The sequence below is a fragment of the Glandiceps talaboti genome, chromosome 3 (genome assembly GCF_964340395.1).
Source record: "Glandiceps talaboti chromosome 3, keGlaTala1.1, whole genome shotgun sequence".
Taxonomy (NCBI): Eukaryota; Metazoa; Hemichordata; class Enteropneusta; family Spengelidae; genus Glandiceps; species Glandiceps talaboti.
This window is the reverse complement of record NC_135551.1, coordinates 338,398-358,463: the sequence shown is the minus strand read 5'-3', so window position 1 is coordinate 358,463 and position 20,066 is coordinate 338,398. Positions and strand designations below refer to the sequence as shown.

General features: G+C 36.8%; 1 protein-coding gene across 2 annotated transcripts in view; it reads right to left on the bottom strand.

Annotated features, from left to right (window-relative positions):
• Positions 1-20,066, bottom strand: part of LOC144432808 (intersectin-1-like) — a 305,852-nt gene that overhangs the window by 143,591 nt on the left and 142,195 nt on the right. For both annotated transcript variants that reach the window (XM_078121087.1, XM_078121088.1), the window contains one exon: positions 1,998-2,149. In XM_078121087.1, coding sequence (XP_077977213.1) covers positions 1,998-2,149 — 152 coding nt within the window. The remainder of the gene's footprint in view (positions 1-1,997; positions 2,150-20,066) is intronic.

The window sequence follows — 20,066 nt, the reverse complement described above, 5'->3', positions numbered from 1 at the left end:
TAGGCAAATTTACATACATTTTTTGAACGTTTATTCAATTGTCTATTAATCCCTGTTGTTATCTTTGTGAAATACATGACCGTTTGGCTGTTGCTATTGGCGTGGTCATGGTTGCTACGGTATTTGCATACATTTTTTGAATGTTTACTCATTTGCCTCCCATATGATGTTGTTATTTGACCAAAATATACTGCCATTTGGTTGTTGCTAAGGGCGTGGTCATGGTCGCAAGGGTCAATTTTGTCAAAATGTTTTGAAGAATAACACTCAGAAACATCTCACCAAGTTTCACACTCGGTGACCAAGTACTTTTTGAGATATAAGTTTTTGACCAAAAATGAACATTTTTACACCTAATTTGCATATCACACATGGAATCATGGTATGCTTAATATTTCTTTGTCCATACATCCCTAGATACATTCCCATTAAATTTCAGCCCAATCTGCTCAGTAGTTTTGGAATTATAGATTTTCAACCAAAAAGACACATTTTTAGCCCTAATTTGCATATCACTGATGGAATCATCCCGTCATGAACAAATCTTACTTTACACCCCCTTAAGAATGTTCCCACCAAATTTCGCACCAATCTGCCCAGTAGTTTCTGACTTTAAGTTTTTTGACCAAAAATCACATTTTTTGACCCAAATCACACACCTGTGATGCGATCATTTTGATTTGAACAATTTCCCAACTAGACACCCAAGGTAATGGACCCACCAAATATCGTGGCAATCGGTTCAGCGGTTTTTGACTTTAAGTTGTTTACACACACACACACACACACACACACACACACACATCCACACACACACAGACAGACAGACAGACAGACAGACGCCGGGCGATCCCTATAGCACTACTGAACCTCAGTTCAGTTGTGCTAAAAATCATAAAAAATTGAAAATGGCACAGATCAACTTGGCATGAACAAATCTGAATAGCCTCCCCCCAGGGAACATGCACACCAAATATCGAAGAATTCTGACTTTCGGAGAAAATAATGAAAATAGAAAAGTTTGACAGACACCTATGATTCACTCTACTCTCTATACTCTATACAACCTATACCTAAAGCTACACTTTCAGCTTTCGCTGATAGCGGAGCTAAAAAAGTTGACGAAGATTGATGACAATGGCAAATCAACCTAACCCTTAAGCTCTATTCAGCTGTCACTGACAAGGGAGCAAAAATATTGTGTAACATGATGAGAAGTTAGTGTAACTGGAGTGACTACTGACTATACCCCAAACCTGGTATGTCTGACAAACAACAGAACACACACATATATTGTACAAGGTTATAGTGTGATGACTTATCAAAGGAGATGGTGACAAGATACAATTTATAGCATACAAAGCATTGGCTATCATCGATGACCTCTCCCACCCTCTGCATTCTCAGTTCGAACTGTTGCCTTCAGGCATGCGCTATAGAATGCCACTTGCTTGCAAGAATGTTTTCAAGAAATAATTTCTACCAAGCACAATAAGCATTCTTAATTTAGGTTCATGTCCACTTGTATTTTAAAATTAATGTATCAACGTCTTATTGTGCTGAATCTGTAACTTACATTTGTTCTTAGTTTCCTTTATTGTATGTGTATATCACTGTTTAGTCTTCAGTTCTCTATATTTTGTGTGTAAATTATAGTTTTGTCTCTTTGCGGTGAATTAAGCTAAAGAGAAATTTCCGACGATGACAATAAAGTGATTTTGAATTGAATTGAATATGAACACATGGTTGAATTACACAGACAGAGACTGGCAGACAAACTGACAGATAGACAGACACACACACATACACACAGACAGATACATACATGTAAGCATGCAAGAATGCATACACACACATGCACACACACATACACGAATGTGCGCACACACGCGCACACACACACAAACACACACAGACAGACACACACACACACACACACACACACAAATTACAGCATTCTCAGTGTAAAGAAGAGTATAAGAAACTCCTTTACTTGCCTACTAGGTTGAGTATCAGTTTCCACTGGTATTTGCACTGGAGAGCTTGGTTCTGATGCCATCTTCTCAACATAATTTTCGGGAAACCATCCAGTCTTTCCATTTAACTCTCCACCTAACCATCCCGGTTCTGAATTCTGGTTACTAGCAACCTATCAATTAACATATCACAGAATTAACAACTCTCAACTTTCAGGTTCTGAATTCTGGTTATGGATGAAATCAAACTCAAAAACATTGTAATTGCATGTCTTTACAAATAAAGACTAATAGTTACCACTATGTACATGTACTATGGTGAATATTCCGAAGTCTGGTGTACATATTCACAAACCTTTAGTTTGTAGACAATAAATATACCGCCAATGACGTTATACCACAACTATATCTGGCTGTTGCTATGGGCATGGCCTTGTTGCTTGGCATATCTGCTTAAATTTTCACCTCCCGTAAAGGTACGGGAGGTATTAAAAGGGGGATGTCTGTCTGTGTGTCTGTCATGTGTCCGTCTGTGTGTGTGTGTGTGTGTGTGTGTCTGTCTGTCTGTGTCACCATTTTCTTAATATATATTTATCTTGGATTGTTAATATATAAAACAATTTTATCATGACATCCTACTTGAAAAATCAATGTGACACAACATATGCCAAGTCCTTGTTTGTAGCTCAATAAATTGCAAATGCTTAATAAACGTGTAAAATCTTTGTTGTTGTGCGTACAATAACAAACGTTTTACGTATGTTTTAGCTTTTTGCAAAGTATTGAGCTACAATGACTTGGCATATGTTGTTTCACATTGATTTTTCAAGTAGGAAGCCATGATAAAATTGTTTTGTAAATTAAAAATCCAAAATAAATACCCAATCCTCATCCATATGGCCACCTTAATGAATAATTTGCATAATTAGTTATTTTTGGTTATTAGGCTTTATCTTAAGAATGCATACTTCAATTTCAATATAATTTAGTACATACATTAACCATAAGAAAACACATATGTCCTATCAAGTTTGTTGATGTACCTTACAGCGTTAATGAATAATTTGCATAATTAATGATTCTCGGTAATTAGGCCATAACATACTTCAATTTCAATATAATTCAATACATACCAGAGGTCGCGTTAACATGTTATTCGTGCGTATTTGACACTTGGAACACATTTTTTTATGTATGCGTCACTGGGGATGCATCATAAACAGGGGCAAATGAGGCTTACTGATGGCAATCATACGGTTGTCATCTTTTCTTTGAAGTTGTGAACAAGACATCGTGGATTTAGTAATTTCTGATTGTAGGCACCTTCAAATTCTATATCGCTATGTGCAGTGTGACCTATGAAATTTGAATATGATCCATCGTATGCGAAATGTTTCAACAGTTTCATGTGCCCCATGACTATTTCCTGACGTGGAGAGCACATCTTAGGTAGTTTAGAAACTATGTGATATTATCATTACTTATCCACGTGATTGGTTACGTATTAACAGATGTGGTTAGAAAGGGTTTCCATCGATAGCTAGCACGGCCATTACGGTGAAGGATCTACTATACCTTCACTGGCGAAGCGATGATTAAATAGATCACGTCTATGCTGAAAACTTTACGTAGATAAATTCATACAGCCACGTCACCATTTCATTCTCACTAAAACTGAAACATTTTTGTGGAGCTTCGTTACTGAATCGAATGCATTGCGTGAATTTACAGTTCACTACATGGCTCTTCAAAGCTTCATTTGGGGTGAACGTGGTTCACATGTAAGGCATCGTTCAAGAATAAAGGATTATCTTGGTGTATACCGAGTTAATAGTTCTCCTCAGCAACACAAAATTTGTATTAAACTTTTACTATTTGTAACTGTGTCTCTGTCAAATTGGAAGTACACATGCTGTCGTCCATACTTCATGTTGCATGTCGTGCAACTTAGTTTGTGGTAATTGTATCATAGTGTAGTTTGGGTGAAATTGTAGGCTGCCCTCAGCTGTCAATACAGCTGGTATTTATACGTCATCCGCGACGGACACTGCCTCAGGTAGCATTTCGATTGTCACTGTGGTTACGATCAAACCAAATCCGAAACATTTGGTGAGTATACATATATTATATACTAAGATCTCCTCTTTGGGTCTAGTGGGTCTACATTTCAATTGTGTAAAAATATCCCTGTATGAAGTTCCATCAGAATGCAATGAAATCACCAGAGATGGCACCAAAGGTTATATAAATTATAATCGCAAGATGGCGTCAATGACTCGATGGTATTATGTACATGTACATTTGTGAGACGACGACAACACTTCACTTTTCTAGTTTAATTTGCATAATTGGTGGTTCCCTTACGGGAGGCGTTCATTTTAAATCTGGTTAGAATTGTTATTAACTTACTTATGCCACATACATCATCATTTGGCTGTTGCTATGGGCAGTGGTCTAGGCATATTTCTGAAATTACATTCCTGAAATTTTTATTCTCTTCATCTTTGTTATCTTTGCAATATACATAATAATTTCACTGTTGGTAAGGGCATGGTCATGATTGCTAGGACTAGTTGTGTCAAAATGTTTTGAACAATAACTGCAGAATAACACCTCCACAAACATTCCACCAACGCTCTACCCATATTTCAGCTCCATCTGCTCAGTAGTTTTGGAATTATAGATTTACAATCAAAAAGACACATTCTTAGTCCTAATTTGCACATCACTGATTGGATCATCATGTCATGAACAATTCTTAATCTAAACACCCCTATCAATGATCTGCCAAGTAATCTTTTGAGCGTTAGTTTTTTGACCAAAAATCACATTTTTTGACCCATTTGAACTATTTCTCAACTCCAAAAGTAATGTCCTCAGTAATACCAAGGCAATCAATTCGGCAGTTTTTGAGTTTTAAGTCATCCACAGACAGACAGACAGACAGACGGACGGACGGACAGACACCCTGGCAGTACACCATGCATATAGCACTTGAACTTAACCCTTAAAGTGTACATGGAAAGGTTGATAATTTTTTTCGTAATTATGTTTATTTTGCCATAAAAATAAAGGAAATCGGGTTTATAATAGTACAATATATTTCTAACACGAGAAATTGCATGAAAAATGAGACACTCTCGGCTCAGCCACAGAGCACCTTCAGGTAAGTATCTCTCATTTGCATATGGATAGGACAGCGTTTGGAACTTTATGATGTCACTGCAGGAACACAAACGCGTTTGTCAGTGTATCTTTACATGTAAAGCCATTATGGTCGAACCAAAAGGTCAACTTCACAACCTGTTTTCGCCAGAACCCGACGTTGAATATTGGTCAGATTCCTCAAGCGTAGAGCAATACACTCCAGCATTAACATCTGATTTAACCGCCCGCCAGCAGTAATGATAGTTCCTCTGGCAGTGAATGAGTGAGAAAGGTGTGGTCAACTAAAGAGACTGAATGACATTGCTTTATAAGGTTTTTTTTGTCGGAAGACAACAATATGTACAGTTACAGATAATACTATATGGCAAGCGTAATTAGTAATTCATAAGTAAACATTACACAAAGGCTTAGAAGGCTTTTGTAACTCATGGGACCTCGACACCTTTCATGAGCTGGTTGAGGTGCCAAAGTTAGTCGAAGCACAGGGGATTAAGGGGCGACGTCAAAAGATCGATGTTTACAAAAAACTTAATTGCTTTAGTTTGGGGGTGAGGGTGGGGGGGGGGGGGGTTGGCCAAATTAATTTCTCAACCGTCAAAAACGATTTAACGTCATACTTGGCAAATTTAGTACGATTTCAAGGCTGCTTTTACCTATAACACTGCATACAGTCGGTCCGATTTATCAGCGGTACGCAGTTCAGCTTTCAAATTTGCTGCAAAATACATGTAGGTATCTGGGAACGAGGTGGGTATCCAGAGTGTGAGTACGCACATTTCGGTTGGCGTCGCCTCGAGACACGAAGGGTTCGTACAATTTTCTGGTCCATATATGTTCTCCTCACACAATGGACGTTTATAAATGCCCTTCGAACGACTTTCAGAAACTAAGAAACAAGATTTGGGAGTTAAATATAAAAAAACAACAGGGCAAATCCCGGGCCAAAGTACAAGAAAGCGCAACGAAGTTGTGGCATGCCAAATACAAAAATGACCGACGGTAAAGCCGAGTTCATGTCCCAGGAGGTTGAGTCGAAACAATCGATTTTGAAATGTTGTTCAGTTAAACAAAAAGTGTTGCTGATGAGCCTACACCCAGTCATGAAAGGTCTTGATCTCCCATTTCAAAAAAGAAAGAAAGTGAAACCAGACATACCAGTATTAGTGTCTGGGTCCTAACTTAAGCAATTAAGTTAGATATATCATATTGAACTTTTGATGTTGCCCCTAAGAGGGCAAGTATTTTTGCGACTTTCTTGCCAATGCACATAATATTTAGAGGTATGAATGCAATTTCATTTATTTTTATGGCAAAATAAACATAATAATGAACAAAATTATCAACCTTTGCATGTACACTTTAAGATGCCATAGACTTTCCATGCAAATGACCCCCTCGGCCAAGGAATTTTTAGGTTGCACACAGTTGTACACAATGTTTTGATAGTGATCATTTTACACCAAAACAGGTGGGATATGGTCTCATCTACAAGTATGTCAATAATTATGAAATATTGAATTTTAATTTACATGTATAGTCAGTAATTTGACCAAGGAATTGGGGAAAATTGATATAAAACACACGTTTTTGGTCAAAAAAGCATGTGAAATTTAGTTTTTTGATAAATACAAGGGTTACAATTGGAAATAGCTGTAAAAATTAATAGACAGATAGTATGGGTGTTGGGTAAAATATTTATCATAAAATCAACAAGTACTGTCCGTCGATGTTTACAGTAAATACAAACAAATTTTCACATTTCATATATACAAATACTGCATACATACAAGTCTACAGATAGCAGCATAACGATATGTCTCATGGACGATTATATCCAACACTTCGTCTGTTAACAAAAATCTGATGAAAGACAACGATGTAGATACTGCCACATGATCCTGTCGTAACGTCTTTATCAGTTCATGTAAACCAGCATGTAGGAGTAATCGTAAGGCATTGGCATCTGTGGTTTGTCATCGGGAGGATCGTGCAATCGCAGGACCAGCCACTGACGTCAGTCCAAAAGTCGAAGTTATCGGAGGGTTTTCGATCATCATCGCTACCACTGTCTAGAAATTGTCGAGCGAAAAACTCTCTGTCTTCCGGGTTTACTTCGTTCCATATATTAACATAATGTCGAAGGTCAATATACATTTCAATAGCGGCCACCATATTAGGCATTACTAAGTAGGCGCTATTTGCATTCAGCAGCAAAAAGTGATAAAAAATTGAACATGTGACTGTTTCCCGCCTGAATAATTTAATATTTAATAAGATAATCTCGTGTACATCATTACTTATTATGGGCATAAGGGCGGGACAGCGATAACCCATTACAACGTCACTTTATTGGCAGCATATGCAAATTACTCCATTCTCATTGATATCAGCGACGTGGCCTAGAATACGGAAGTGCTACATCGCAGATATCAACGATGCGGCGTCACAAGTGTTAATTAGTTCAGTTGTGCTAACTAGAGAATAAAATCAACATCCCTTATTTTCATATCACTGATTGGATCATCATGTCATGAACAATTCTTAATCTAAACACCCCTAAGAATGTTCCCACAGACTGATCTGCCAAGTAATCTTTTGAGTGCTAGTTTTTTTTTTAAAACCAAAAATCACATTTTTGACCCAAAAGATACATCTCATTTTCATATGAACTATTTCTCAACTCCAAAAGTAATTTCTTCAGTAATACCAAGGCAATCAATTCGGCGGCTTTTGAGTTTAAGTCATCCACAGATAGACAGACAGACAGACAGACGGACGGATGGACAGACTTCATAGGACAGGTGCGTATTATTATGGTTGATATATGTATCATATTATACGAAATTTGAAGTTTGCATTTTTAAGATACAACCTAGTTACTTATGCAAATTCTTCATTAAAACTGTAAGCTATATCAAAAATTTTATAGGACATATCCGCTTTGTTATGGTTAACGTATGTACTAAATTGTATTGAAATTGAAGTATGTAGTCTTAAAGGGCCGTAAGTTCATCACACAGGTTCATTACGCATGTAATTATGCAGTTCTCCACCCAAACGACGTAATCCTAACGTAATCCTGAATAATTAACGACCAAGCTGAGAATCACTATCTTTATCGGTAAATACTGGTAAGACGTAAGACAAAGAGAAATAAAACAAGGGTTGAATTGGATTACCGAGAGTAACTGTGCTGTTTACCATACCCGGTTGCAATATACTGAATGAGTTGAATACAGGTTTGTATACTGTGCGTTTATATAATTTATAATCTGTAAATGTACTTGCATGTCCCGTGACTCGAGTATTCACACAGCTGTGTTGTATTCAACACTAAATGTTATTTTTCCACGTTCCATAAGTTACCGTTCAAATTTTGACTAAAAATATTCCAAGACATTGTGCCATGTATACTATTTGTCAAAAAAACCCCCAAAATATTCTGAGCCAATAATTATATTGCAAACGCATGCTACTGAGCTACGTGTTGAGGACTGTTTACTGTGGCCTGTTCTGATCTAGCTCTTAGTCCTATAATATGCGTTCCAGTAAGTCCGATCATATGTCGTAGTGTCGCGGCGCAAATATTCAGTGTTAGATTCTGATCATGTTTATCGTCAACATGCTCGATTGTCATATAAAATAAGTGTACTTGAGTGCCGTTTATTTTTTTTTTCAGAGTTTGATTTTATTCTTGACGAGTCTTTTCGATATCTGATCATAACATTATTACAAGAAACTGCAAGAATTTGCATTGAGTAGTTTGAATCAAACGTATAGAGAACGTCAGTGTGACCATAGACCCTGCACATGGTGTAACAACGTCAATGTGGCTACAAGTTCATCAACACACAACAAGATGGACATTTGGGAATTTTGTAAAAGACTCCCAAAAGACTACCGACCAAAACTTTGACATACAAATAAAAATATTTTTGTCCAAGTTTAAACAGTGTTGAGTATGCCGACTTCATGAATACCAGAAAAAATAAATTATCATTACGATTGGTGTGTATGAGTACGCGAGTATGCATACCGAGTTACACAGTCTGATCGATCAAATTGTTACATGTTCCTACTATCAGCCACTCCGGGCTGTCACATGCACAAATACAACCATTGCTGGAGTTATATATATAGAAACGCCTCTGATCCAAACGTTGTTATATCAGTGGTGGACAATGAAAATTGACTTTGAGGGTGCCGAAAAAAGTCTATTTCTTGTCACTATCAAACTGACAAACGTTGATACAAAAACAACACCATGTCCCAAGGCCCTCTGGCGTAGGTTCAAGCGACTCTCTTATCAGTTTGTTTATGTCTGTGAAAGTTAGTCATGTTATAACATAAAATGGTGTGGTCAAACGAAAAGTTTTAGTGCCTATTTCGGGTGATGAAAGAGTGTCCTGTCAGAACCAACAGGTACCATAGACACTACACTACACCACGTTGCATCGAAAGACGATTGACACCTTTCTAAGTGGTATTGATCCGGTTCTTATCTGACCTACTCAGATTATTTCTTTCATTTAGATTTCAAAACCAAGTCCACAATGAAGTTTTTTTCTGTTCAAGAGATTTAGAAAAATTCTCCCAACCAGTCAGCACCGTGCACAAGTGTACATGTAGTTGCTAAAATACAAACTCCACGAGCACATCTGTTGGAATTATTCAATGAAGACTTGAATGTCGTTTGTATGTCCTGCTGTGAGGTCATGTTCTGTGGCGAGTTTCAGCCCAAAACTCGACATATAATCCATACACTGTAAGTTTATTTTAGGACTAGGAAGACTACATAAGTTTACACTCGACTTTTATATTACTCGATAGATAAACTTGTCCATTGTGGGAAAGTTTTGTTTATATTTCAATGCACAGGAAATCTACAATATGTCGGGACCACTTGTTTATCATCTCATTACACTTATGACTTGTATAAATGATCGACCAATTATCACCACCAGCCTGCTTGTTCTATACAACATTTTAGCCTGCTTGTTCTATACAACATTTTAGTACATGTTCCATATGTGTTGGCGGTCGACATTCAATTGAACATGACACTACGGGTCGATACATGGGGAAACAAATATAAACATACAATTGTCCACAATATTGTAATTCATAAAAATAAAGAACCCTACCCATGATACATACGCCGCCCCAAGGATTCATAAATGACGAAATGTGTGGTTAGGTCGGCTGTTTTACGCGAACGGCCTGTACTTCACATCTCAAGAAACGGCAACAAATACGCAATCTGATATCAAGATATAGACACCTCCAGAAACCTTCTCGTTATCGAGAGATTCAACAAGTTATATCTCATTTTCCGGTCGAAAGCAACAAATTTTCAAGATAACGTCAATTTGTGAATACAAAAGCTACCTCAAGATTATTTTCAAATGCAAAGGAAAAATTCACAAGACCGGATATAACATTGCCGTTCGTTTTCTGAAATCTAACATTACAACTCGAGATCACTTTTTCGCCAATCCAAGGCAAAATATAAATATATTTCGAGATATCATTTTCGTTTTACTGAATCAAAACAAACAAACAAAATGTAAACAAAGTCTCACACCAGTTATTCATGATTTCTAAAAAAGTATTACACGTGTTGTATTTCGAGTGAAAATTAGCATTTATTCACTTTCATTGTAAATTGTAAAATATGTCACATATTGGCGCCCTGCTGTCTCCACAAAAACATCGCAAACCATAATAATCTCGAGTCAGCAAAGGACAATGCATGGCGGCATTTTTTAGCCTTTTTTATTGGGAGCTTACATATAGCTGACAGGTCAACCGACCGCCCTGAAGATCCAAGTCAAAATAACAAGCTCTGAACCATATCTCAACATGTCGTGGCAGATGTCTGCAGATACTGCCTGTGCTTACCATATCTCTGACAAGTTCACAGGCATGTAGTTGGTTCGGCACAAGTCAGCCAGCACACGATCACAATACCTATCTCCGTAAAATCCGGTATAAAAAGTATTGGACCCTCATGGATATACGTGGGGCATAAAGAGACGACCACTACTTGAAATGGGCGACTAATGCGAATGGTTGGCGTTGTCGAAAGAGATGTGATGCCAGAGTGCTTCATTGAATCAATGGGCTCTCTATACGCCTCATGATGCGACCGTACGTTGGTTATATATAGGAAAGCATTGCATATCCCAAAAAGAGAAATGCCATATACCGAAACAAGTTTCCTTTATTTACTATTCTAATTTGACAATTAGTACAACTCCAGGACTATCCTTGCTCGTTCTGTATCAGTGGAAATACACGGCTCAGTGTGAACACTATCAACAAAAATCCTGTTGAAAAAATATTGTTTCAACTCTATAGGCCTACAATCGTAGTGACTTGTAGTAGTGTTTGCTTTTCATGTTTTTGAAATCTTTCGTTTCAGCACCGTTACTTTATGCATAGACACCGTAAATATAAGCCAATGCTTCATGAAAGCAAACATGCATGTACCGTTATGCTTGGGCATAGACAGGTACTGATTACAAATCATGTTTACTTCAAGATAACGTTGATTGCTACACAAATTTTCATGGATTTATGTACCCGTATTTGAACAAGTGTGATTCACAGGCGTTTTAATCCCAGGTTTAAATTTTAACGGCTTTTCACTAGTAATGAAGAAACCTAGTTTGATGGTGTTTTGTACTAAATTGTCTCTACCATGTTTAAATATCACCTTTCTAAGTTTCTATGGCAAAACCCGCATTCCACAGACATACTAAATTTGTTATGAAAATCACCAGCTGCTCATTATTATCACGGCTTTTCAGAGAGGAATCAAGACGTTGTTAACAATCTGCATTCAAATTTGACAATAACCCCCGCAAAGTTAGGGGGCCATTTATACCCGACACCCATCTTCAAGATATATCCTAATTACCAAAAATCATTAATTATGCAAATTATTCATAACACTGTAAGGTACATCAACTAACTTTATAGGACATACACAATGTGTTATGATTAATGTATGTACTGAATTGTATTGAAATTGAAGTATGCAGTCGTAAGATATAGCCTAATTACCAAGAATCATTAATTATACAAATTATTCATTAACACTGAAAGGTACATCAACAAGCTTTACAGGACATGTGCGATTGTTATGGTTAATGTGTGTACTGAATTATATTGAAATTGAAGTATGCATTCTTAAGATATAGCCTCATTACCAAAAATCATTAATTATGCAAATTATTCATTAACGCTGTAACGTACATCAACAAACTTGATAGGATATATGTGTTTTCTTATGGTTAACGTATGTACTAAAGTATGTTAAATTTGAAGTATGCATTCTTAAGATATAGCCTAATTACCAGAAATAATTAATTATGTAAATTATTCATTAATGCTGTAAGGTACATCAGCGAATTTTATAGAACAAATGTGAGTTGTTATGTTTAACGAATATACTAACTTATATTGAAATTGAAGTATGCAGTCTTAAGATATTGCATAATTAGTTGATTTAATTAATATGCAAATTTCTCTAATTAAACATTAACAGATCTGGCTCAAAACCTAATCAGGTCTAGCTGGCTGGCTCAATTGTAATGAAATTGGGAATATATAATCTCTTGGGTAATGACCCAAAAGATTATATATTCCAAATTTCATTACAATTGAGCCAGCCGATTTTTAGAAAATGATGACACAGACACACACACGGCCAGACAGACAGACATACACACAGACAGACAGACAAACAGACACACAGACAGACATTTCCTTTTTAATACCTCCCGTACCCTTACGGGAGGTAAAAATACACACTGACTACACCCACAATTTAAAACAAGTAAATGAGAATGACATAGTCCCCGCTATGATTGGGTTTTAAGGAACTGGCAGTTTACGTTGTCATTTTCTTGATATCACTACTCTGATCACGCAACAACACTTGTGAACCTAAATCAAACAGACTTAGATATGTTGTGTCTACTCATTGGACATGGAACATGCCGACTCATGTTGTGTTTCCTTATTGGACATGGGACATGCCAACTCTTCAAGAAGACGTGATGGAATAAACCATTCAACAATAAAGGATGGGTCGGGTATGGGGGAGGGGGGGGACCTGTTCAAGCATGTCTGAGTTATGGCTTGGGACATGAAAACTGCGCCAACAAAATCGCTGCTAGGTGGCCATTTTGGATCGTATCATGACAACAATCAATATGCACATGTATGTCATAGAACACTGTCCTAATACCAACTTTGAATGACATCTGTTCAAGCATGTCTGAGTTATGGCTTTAGACAGGGAAAATTTGCAAACAAAAAGGCTGCCAGGTGGCCATATTGGATCGTATCATGAAACAAATTGACGTGTATATGTATGCCATTGTATGTTACCCCTGTCCCAAGTTTGAAAAAAATCGGTGGGGGGCATCTCCAAGAAACGGCTCTGGATGGACCGACAGACCAAACCCAATCCATAAGTTCCCGTCCAGGACTTCGTCCGGCGGGGACTAAAAAGGAAGGTCTAAAAAGTTACAAAATATTATGTTCTTTAACCTCTAATTTGTTCCATAAAAAAGATTTGACATTGTTTTTAAAACTATTTTTTGTATGAGATTGTTTCACTGAGAGTGGGAGACTATTTCAAAGACCAATGCCTGTGTAGGTGAATGAACTCTTACCCATACCACTGACTCTACACGTGCCGATTACGGACCATTTCACGAAGATTTATGATGTTGAACATATGATTGAGTTATAATTGCTCAACCCGCAATTCTACTGGCAACATACCTACAAGTTTAAATTGATTATATCCAATGTGCGTTCTAGGAGCAGCATTAAGTATAGATCTAATGATGTTATTTTGCAGAACTTCTTTGTGAGATCACTGTACCACGATGAACAGGCATAGTCGAAATGACACTGAATCAAAGCCAAGACAAGTAATTTCTTTGTTTTCAGATTAAAAGTTCGAGTATTACGGTATAAAAATTTGAGCTATTATATATGGCCAGTACTTTACTATTTTACATTTAATACATTTTTACATTCTAAGGCTGCACGAAATACATTTAATACATTTAATACGGGAGATGGTTGAGATACATTTAATACATTTAATACATTCTAGAGTTGCATGAAATACATTCTATTTGTCGGCGATGGTCCGGGTAGCTTGCATTTAATACATTTAATACATTTAATACATTTAATGCATTTAATACATTCTAGAGTTGCACGAAATACACTCTATTTCTTGGCGATGGTCCAGGTAGCTTGCATTTAATACATTTAATACATTTAATGCAGCATTTAATACATTCTAGAGTTGCACGAAATAGTCAAATACATTTTATTTCTTGGCGATGGTCCGAGTAGCTTGCATTTAATACATTTAATACATTTAATGCATTTAATACATTCTAGAGTTGCATGAAATACATTCTATTTGTCAGCGATGGTCCGGGTAGCTTGCATTTAATACATTTAATACATTTAATACATTTAATGCATTTAATACATTCTAGAGTTGCACAAAATACATTCTATTTGTCGGCGATGGTCCGGGTAGCTTGCATTTAAGGGGGGAGGTGTCACATTCAAAAAAGTCTGGTTTTACAGTGCAGTGGGTGTCATTCAACTAACTGGTTGCAGAAAAGGTTGTCATTTCACTGTTTACATACTGGAAATGCTGTCATTCCAGTTCCAAAGCATTGAAAACTTTGTCATTCCACTTATGCTATAGAGTGGCGGCTGTCATTCCACTGGTTTTACAGTGCAGTGGGTGTCATTCAACTAACTGGTTGCAGAAAAGGTTGTCATTCCACTGTTTACAAACTGGAAATGCTGTCATTCCAGGTCCAAAGCATTGTAAACGCTGTCATTCCACTCATGCTATAGAGTGGCGGCTGTCATTCCACTTGTTTTACAGTGCAGAGGGTGTCATTCAACTAACTGAATGTAGAAAAGGTTGTCATTCCACTGTTTACATACTGTAAATGCTGTCATTCCAGTTTCAAATCATTGAAAAAGCTGTCATTCCACTTATGCTATAGAGTGGCGGCTGTCATTCCACTTGTTTTACAGTGAAGAGGGTGTCATTCAACTAACTGAATGTAGAAAAGGTTGTCATTCCACTGTAAATGATGTCATTCGTTTTCCGTCATTCGGGTTGTCATTCGTTTTAGGGTCACCCGTGGCAATGCACTGTGAGGAACAAAAAGCTACAATGTATGCTACTAGATCATTTATTGATTTTGGGTACAAAAATACATGTAGAACCCCTCATTGAAACTTTATAGTAATGTTACCATGGATACTTCTTTTATGGTAGACAAAGTAAATAGTTTTTATAGTACAACTTGTATAATTTGTTGCAATTTGAACTGTGTGCTTTACTATAAACACTCGACTCATGCGAGTCAGTGTGACTACCAGTATAGTTGGCAAGACATAAAAAATAAATCAATTTTTGGTTGAATACATCTGAAAAACAAACTATATTCATTAAAATTCATTGGCAGGACGTTATTATACTGGTACAGGGATGTATAATGTCTGGGGGTTCTATTGGGAATGAATACATGTGTCGGAAACTCTAGTCCTGCTTGCAGACTGTGCACGCCAGATCAGGAGGGCCGACTTATGCCGTATGCAAGCAGGACTACTAGACCCCTAGCGAAACCAAACAAGTGCACACCATCGCGGGAGAGCAGAATACCGACAACAGAATAAGTTTTGGAAGCCTTTTACAAAGAGTACTGTTATCAATTTGTTATATGGTGTTTTTAAGGCCGGTAAATGACGATGTCATCGTGGTTGCATAATCAATTTTACTGGAGTTCAGGGACTGAAGTTTCTCCACCGACGCGACGTGACCACCGATTACTAAGAAAGTAGCGACGGAAAACATATAAAATGCTAAATGATGTCTCAACTAATAAAATGGCAAATTTGCTTCGCAAAACGTCTTCAGTGTGCGAGGGAAGTTTTTGAAAAACTTTGAGTAGTCCGATGATTTTATGGTACCTGAGAGTTGATTGTTTACGTACGTTTGAATAATGTTTTTGTTCAAGTCTAAAATTTATAAAACAGCTCCTCTTTAAGTCATGAATGGTAGTAAAGCTAATTTTCTTCGCAAGGACTTCTGAAACTCAATTATACGAGATTACCTTCCGTTCACCCCCTAAATCTCCAAGAGTACGTACAGTGCTTGAAAAACATTTAACACTTCACTTCACTTCCGGGTTTGTTTCGCGTTCGAATGTTGACAAGAGCGCGAGTTTCAGTCTGCGCCATAAGTTGCGTCGTTGACGTAATTCGAATTTGACATCTCCTACCTTAATACATTTAATTCATTTAATGCATTTAATACATTTAATGCATTTAATATATTCTAGAGTTGCACGAAATACATTCTTTTTCTCAGCGATGGTCCGGGTAGCTTGCATTTAACACATTTAATACATTTAATGCATTTAATACATTCTAGAGGTGCACGAAATACATTCTTTTTCTCGGTGATGGTCCGGGTAGCTTGCAAGCTTGCATTTAATGATTTCTAACTTCTCTTTAAAAAATGTAAAACGTGCGTGAGTTAAATGTAAAAAATGTATTTCGTGCAAAATATCTGACTTCTGGCCATGGATGAAAAATTTAAGTTTGTTTGTGCATTTTGATAGCACGCTAGATAAAGACTGATCCAATGAAACCCCTAAGTATGACACACTCGCCTTAGATTCAATCTCATTCCCATTACACTGCACATTTACTTATTTGTTGTATGCAAACGTTTCTTGGAGGCAAATAAAATAGACTCAGTTTTACCCAGATGTACAGATAGGTTATTGTCTGTTAACCATTCACTAACGGATGTCAACTCCATACTCAGGGTCTCCTCTATCTCTAACATATCCTTCCCTGATACCAACAATGCTGAGTCGTCAGCATACAAGATAAGCAGACTTCATATCATTCACATATATCAGAAACAGAAGAGGCCCGAGAATGGAGCCTTTGGGGACCCCACATGCAATTCCTTTAGATCCAGATTGAGCACCATGGACATCAACGACTTGTGACCTACCAGTTAGATACGATTTGAACCACTGTACTGACCTAAATATTTAAGTTTAGTTAATAGTATGTCATGATGTACTGTATCTAAGGTCTTTTGGAGATCTAACATACCGGTGAGGTTCCCTTTATCATTTTCTTGTTTGATATAGTCTGACAGGTGAATTAGACATGTATCAGTAGAATAAGAGGGCCTAAAACCAGACTGGAATTCATACAGTAAACTGTTTTGGACAAGATAATCATTAATTTGATTGTACACCACTCTTTCAAACACCTTTGAAACAATACTCAATACAAACACAGGCCTATAATTACCAGCTTCAGTTTTACACTTCTTTTTGTACAGAGGCAGAACTCTAGCTTTCTTGAGATCGTCGGGAAAAGTACTCATATGGATAGAAATATTCATAATATGAGCTAGGTGTTTGGCAAGAATCGAAGCACCACCTTTTACAAATCTTGCAGGAATATTGTCTAAACCAATCACTTTACTGTGTCATTCACATTACCCAATAGCTTATAAATTTGATCTTCTGTAACAGATGATAAACCAAGCATGTTGTCCGAGATATCTTTACAACAATAAAATTGTGTAATATCAGAGACACCATAGCGACTGGTACTAGCTGAAGTTTATCGACAAGTGAAGAGGCAATAGTTGTAAAAAATGAATTAAAATGATCAGCGACTTTCAATTTATCGAAACACAAACCATTACAGAACAATATTACTGGATTTCGTTTTACATTTAAAAGAAGAGCCAAGATCTTTTAAAACTTTCCATAATTTTTTGGGATGATTCTGATTATTGTTCACAGCATTTACATAATATTGAGATTTAGCTTTATCTTTCTTATATCTAACCTGATTTCAATAATGTTGGAAATGATTGAAATCAGAAATATCTTTTGACCTTTTGAATTTGGTAAAATATTTGTCCCTCTGGCTAAAGAGGTCTAATATGTCACTGGTGATCCAAGGATCTGATCGCTGCTTTAGCCGGATCTCCTTGACTGGTGCCAAAATGTCATCAAGAGATTTCACAAAACATTCTTTACTATACTGTTTCATAGATAGAATATGGACAGTGTTGTGTTTGTTCGTCTTGAACTTGGTGAGCTTACGAGTGCAGAAAGTTAACATGTGGTCACTTAATCCGATGCTTTTGACACCCGACTGGCATACTTTCTCAAGATCTGACACAATAATCAAGTCCAAAATAGATTTGTTTCTAGAGGTCATTCTAGTTGGATCCATTATTAGCTATGTAAGTCCATAAATACGTTAAAAATTACATAGGGCATTAACGAGAGTACTTTTACCAGATGACAGCAATACGTTGAGATTGGGATATGTCCATCTCATGTGGTGGGGGTCCGAGGGGGTCTCCCTCTAGAAGCCCTGGAGGATTTTTACTCTTAAAATCAATATTTAGGCTTTTCAGACAATTTTCAAGCAATAACTTAATCCATGCTTTACAAGGCAGCATGTGTCTTATAAAAATGGTAATATTTCACAGCTTCAAAGTTAATGTAAATTATATAAATGAGTTTCCCATGTCGCATAAAAGTGGGCCCGTAACATTGGTATAGGGGCATTAGTATTGCATGTAGTCAAGTCACCGGTATGTTAGAGAACTTTAGGTGGTCATACCTAGTGTATAATAGAAACTGGAATCTGATGAGATGTGGTGATTTGTAGTGTCAATAACATGTAGTGTCCAAATAGAAAGTGTATTAATCCCTTCTGACAAGTTCATACTGATGAGTAGAACAATTTAGCTTAACTTCTTTTATAAACTATCTATGAAGAGTACCATTACGAACCCTTCAAGTTCACTTTTGCCCTAAAGTGCAATATAAGTGAAGCATTGATTGTGAAACAGCCAAGCATTTACATGACATGTTGTGTAACTAGTGAACTCGTGTGGTAGCTAGATAATACATGTATATGTATATGTATAGTTATGGTTGAACTAAATAAGTAATATTAAAGAATTCATGTAAGATACAGGGACAAGAACAAATATTTACAAGTTCCACATTTCAGACAAGGCTATATTATGCCCTTGTAGAAAAGGATTTTTTTTCTTCCATCACAATCCAAAACACAATGACTCCCCTATCCACAATTTTTAGCATGACCCCCCTACTGCCAATTTCAAAAACAGAGTGACCCCCCTACAAATCCCCCCCCCCCCCGGCCAAAGAAATTGACCGGTCCCTTAGTTCAATTTGTTTATTTGCTTATTTGCATCATACCAGTTGGTAACGTTTGTCAATTCATCACTCACTGACCTAAGATCAATGACATTGCTTCTATCTGTTATTGTTTTAAAAAATTTGAATCATCAGCATTCAAGCTAAAGTCGAAAAAATCAGAAGAGAGTAGCATATCATTAGTATGTACAAGGAAAAGTGTAGGTCCTAAGATGGAACCCTGAGGTACACCACATGTAATTGCTTGTTTTAGAAAATTAACACCATTTACACCTACGAATTGACACCTGGAAGTGAGATAATCTTTGAACCACTGTAGAAGTAAACCTCTTATACCATAGTATTCCAGTTTTGAAATTAGAATGTCATGATTTATGGTGTCGAAAGGTTTTAAAAAGTCAATGAATAACCCAACTGTTGGATTCCCCTTATCAAATTCTTCCAGAAGGCTAATCAAAGATAATTTAAATTAGTGCTATGATGCTTTCAAAATCCATATTGGTGTTGATAGAATGTGTTATATTTCTCAAAGAAATGCAAAATTAGTTTATTGACAGTTCTTTCAAAAAGTTTACTAAGAGTGCATGTTGAACTTTCTTCTGTCCCACTAAATTCA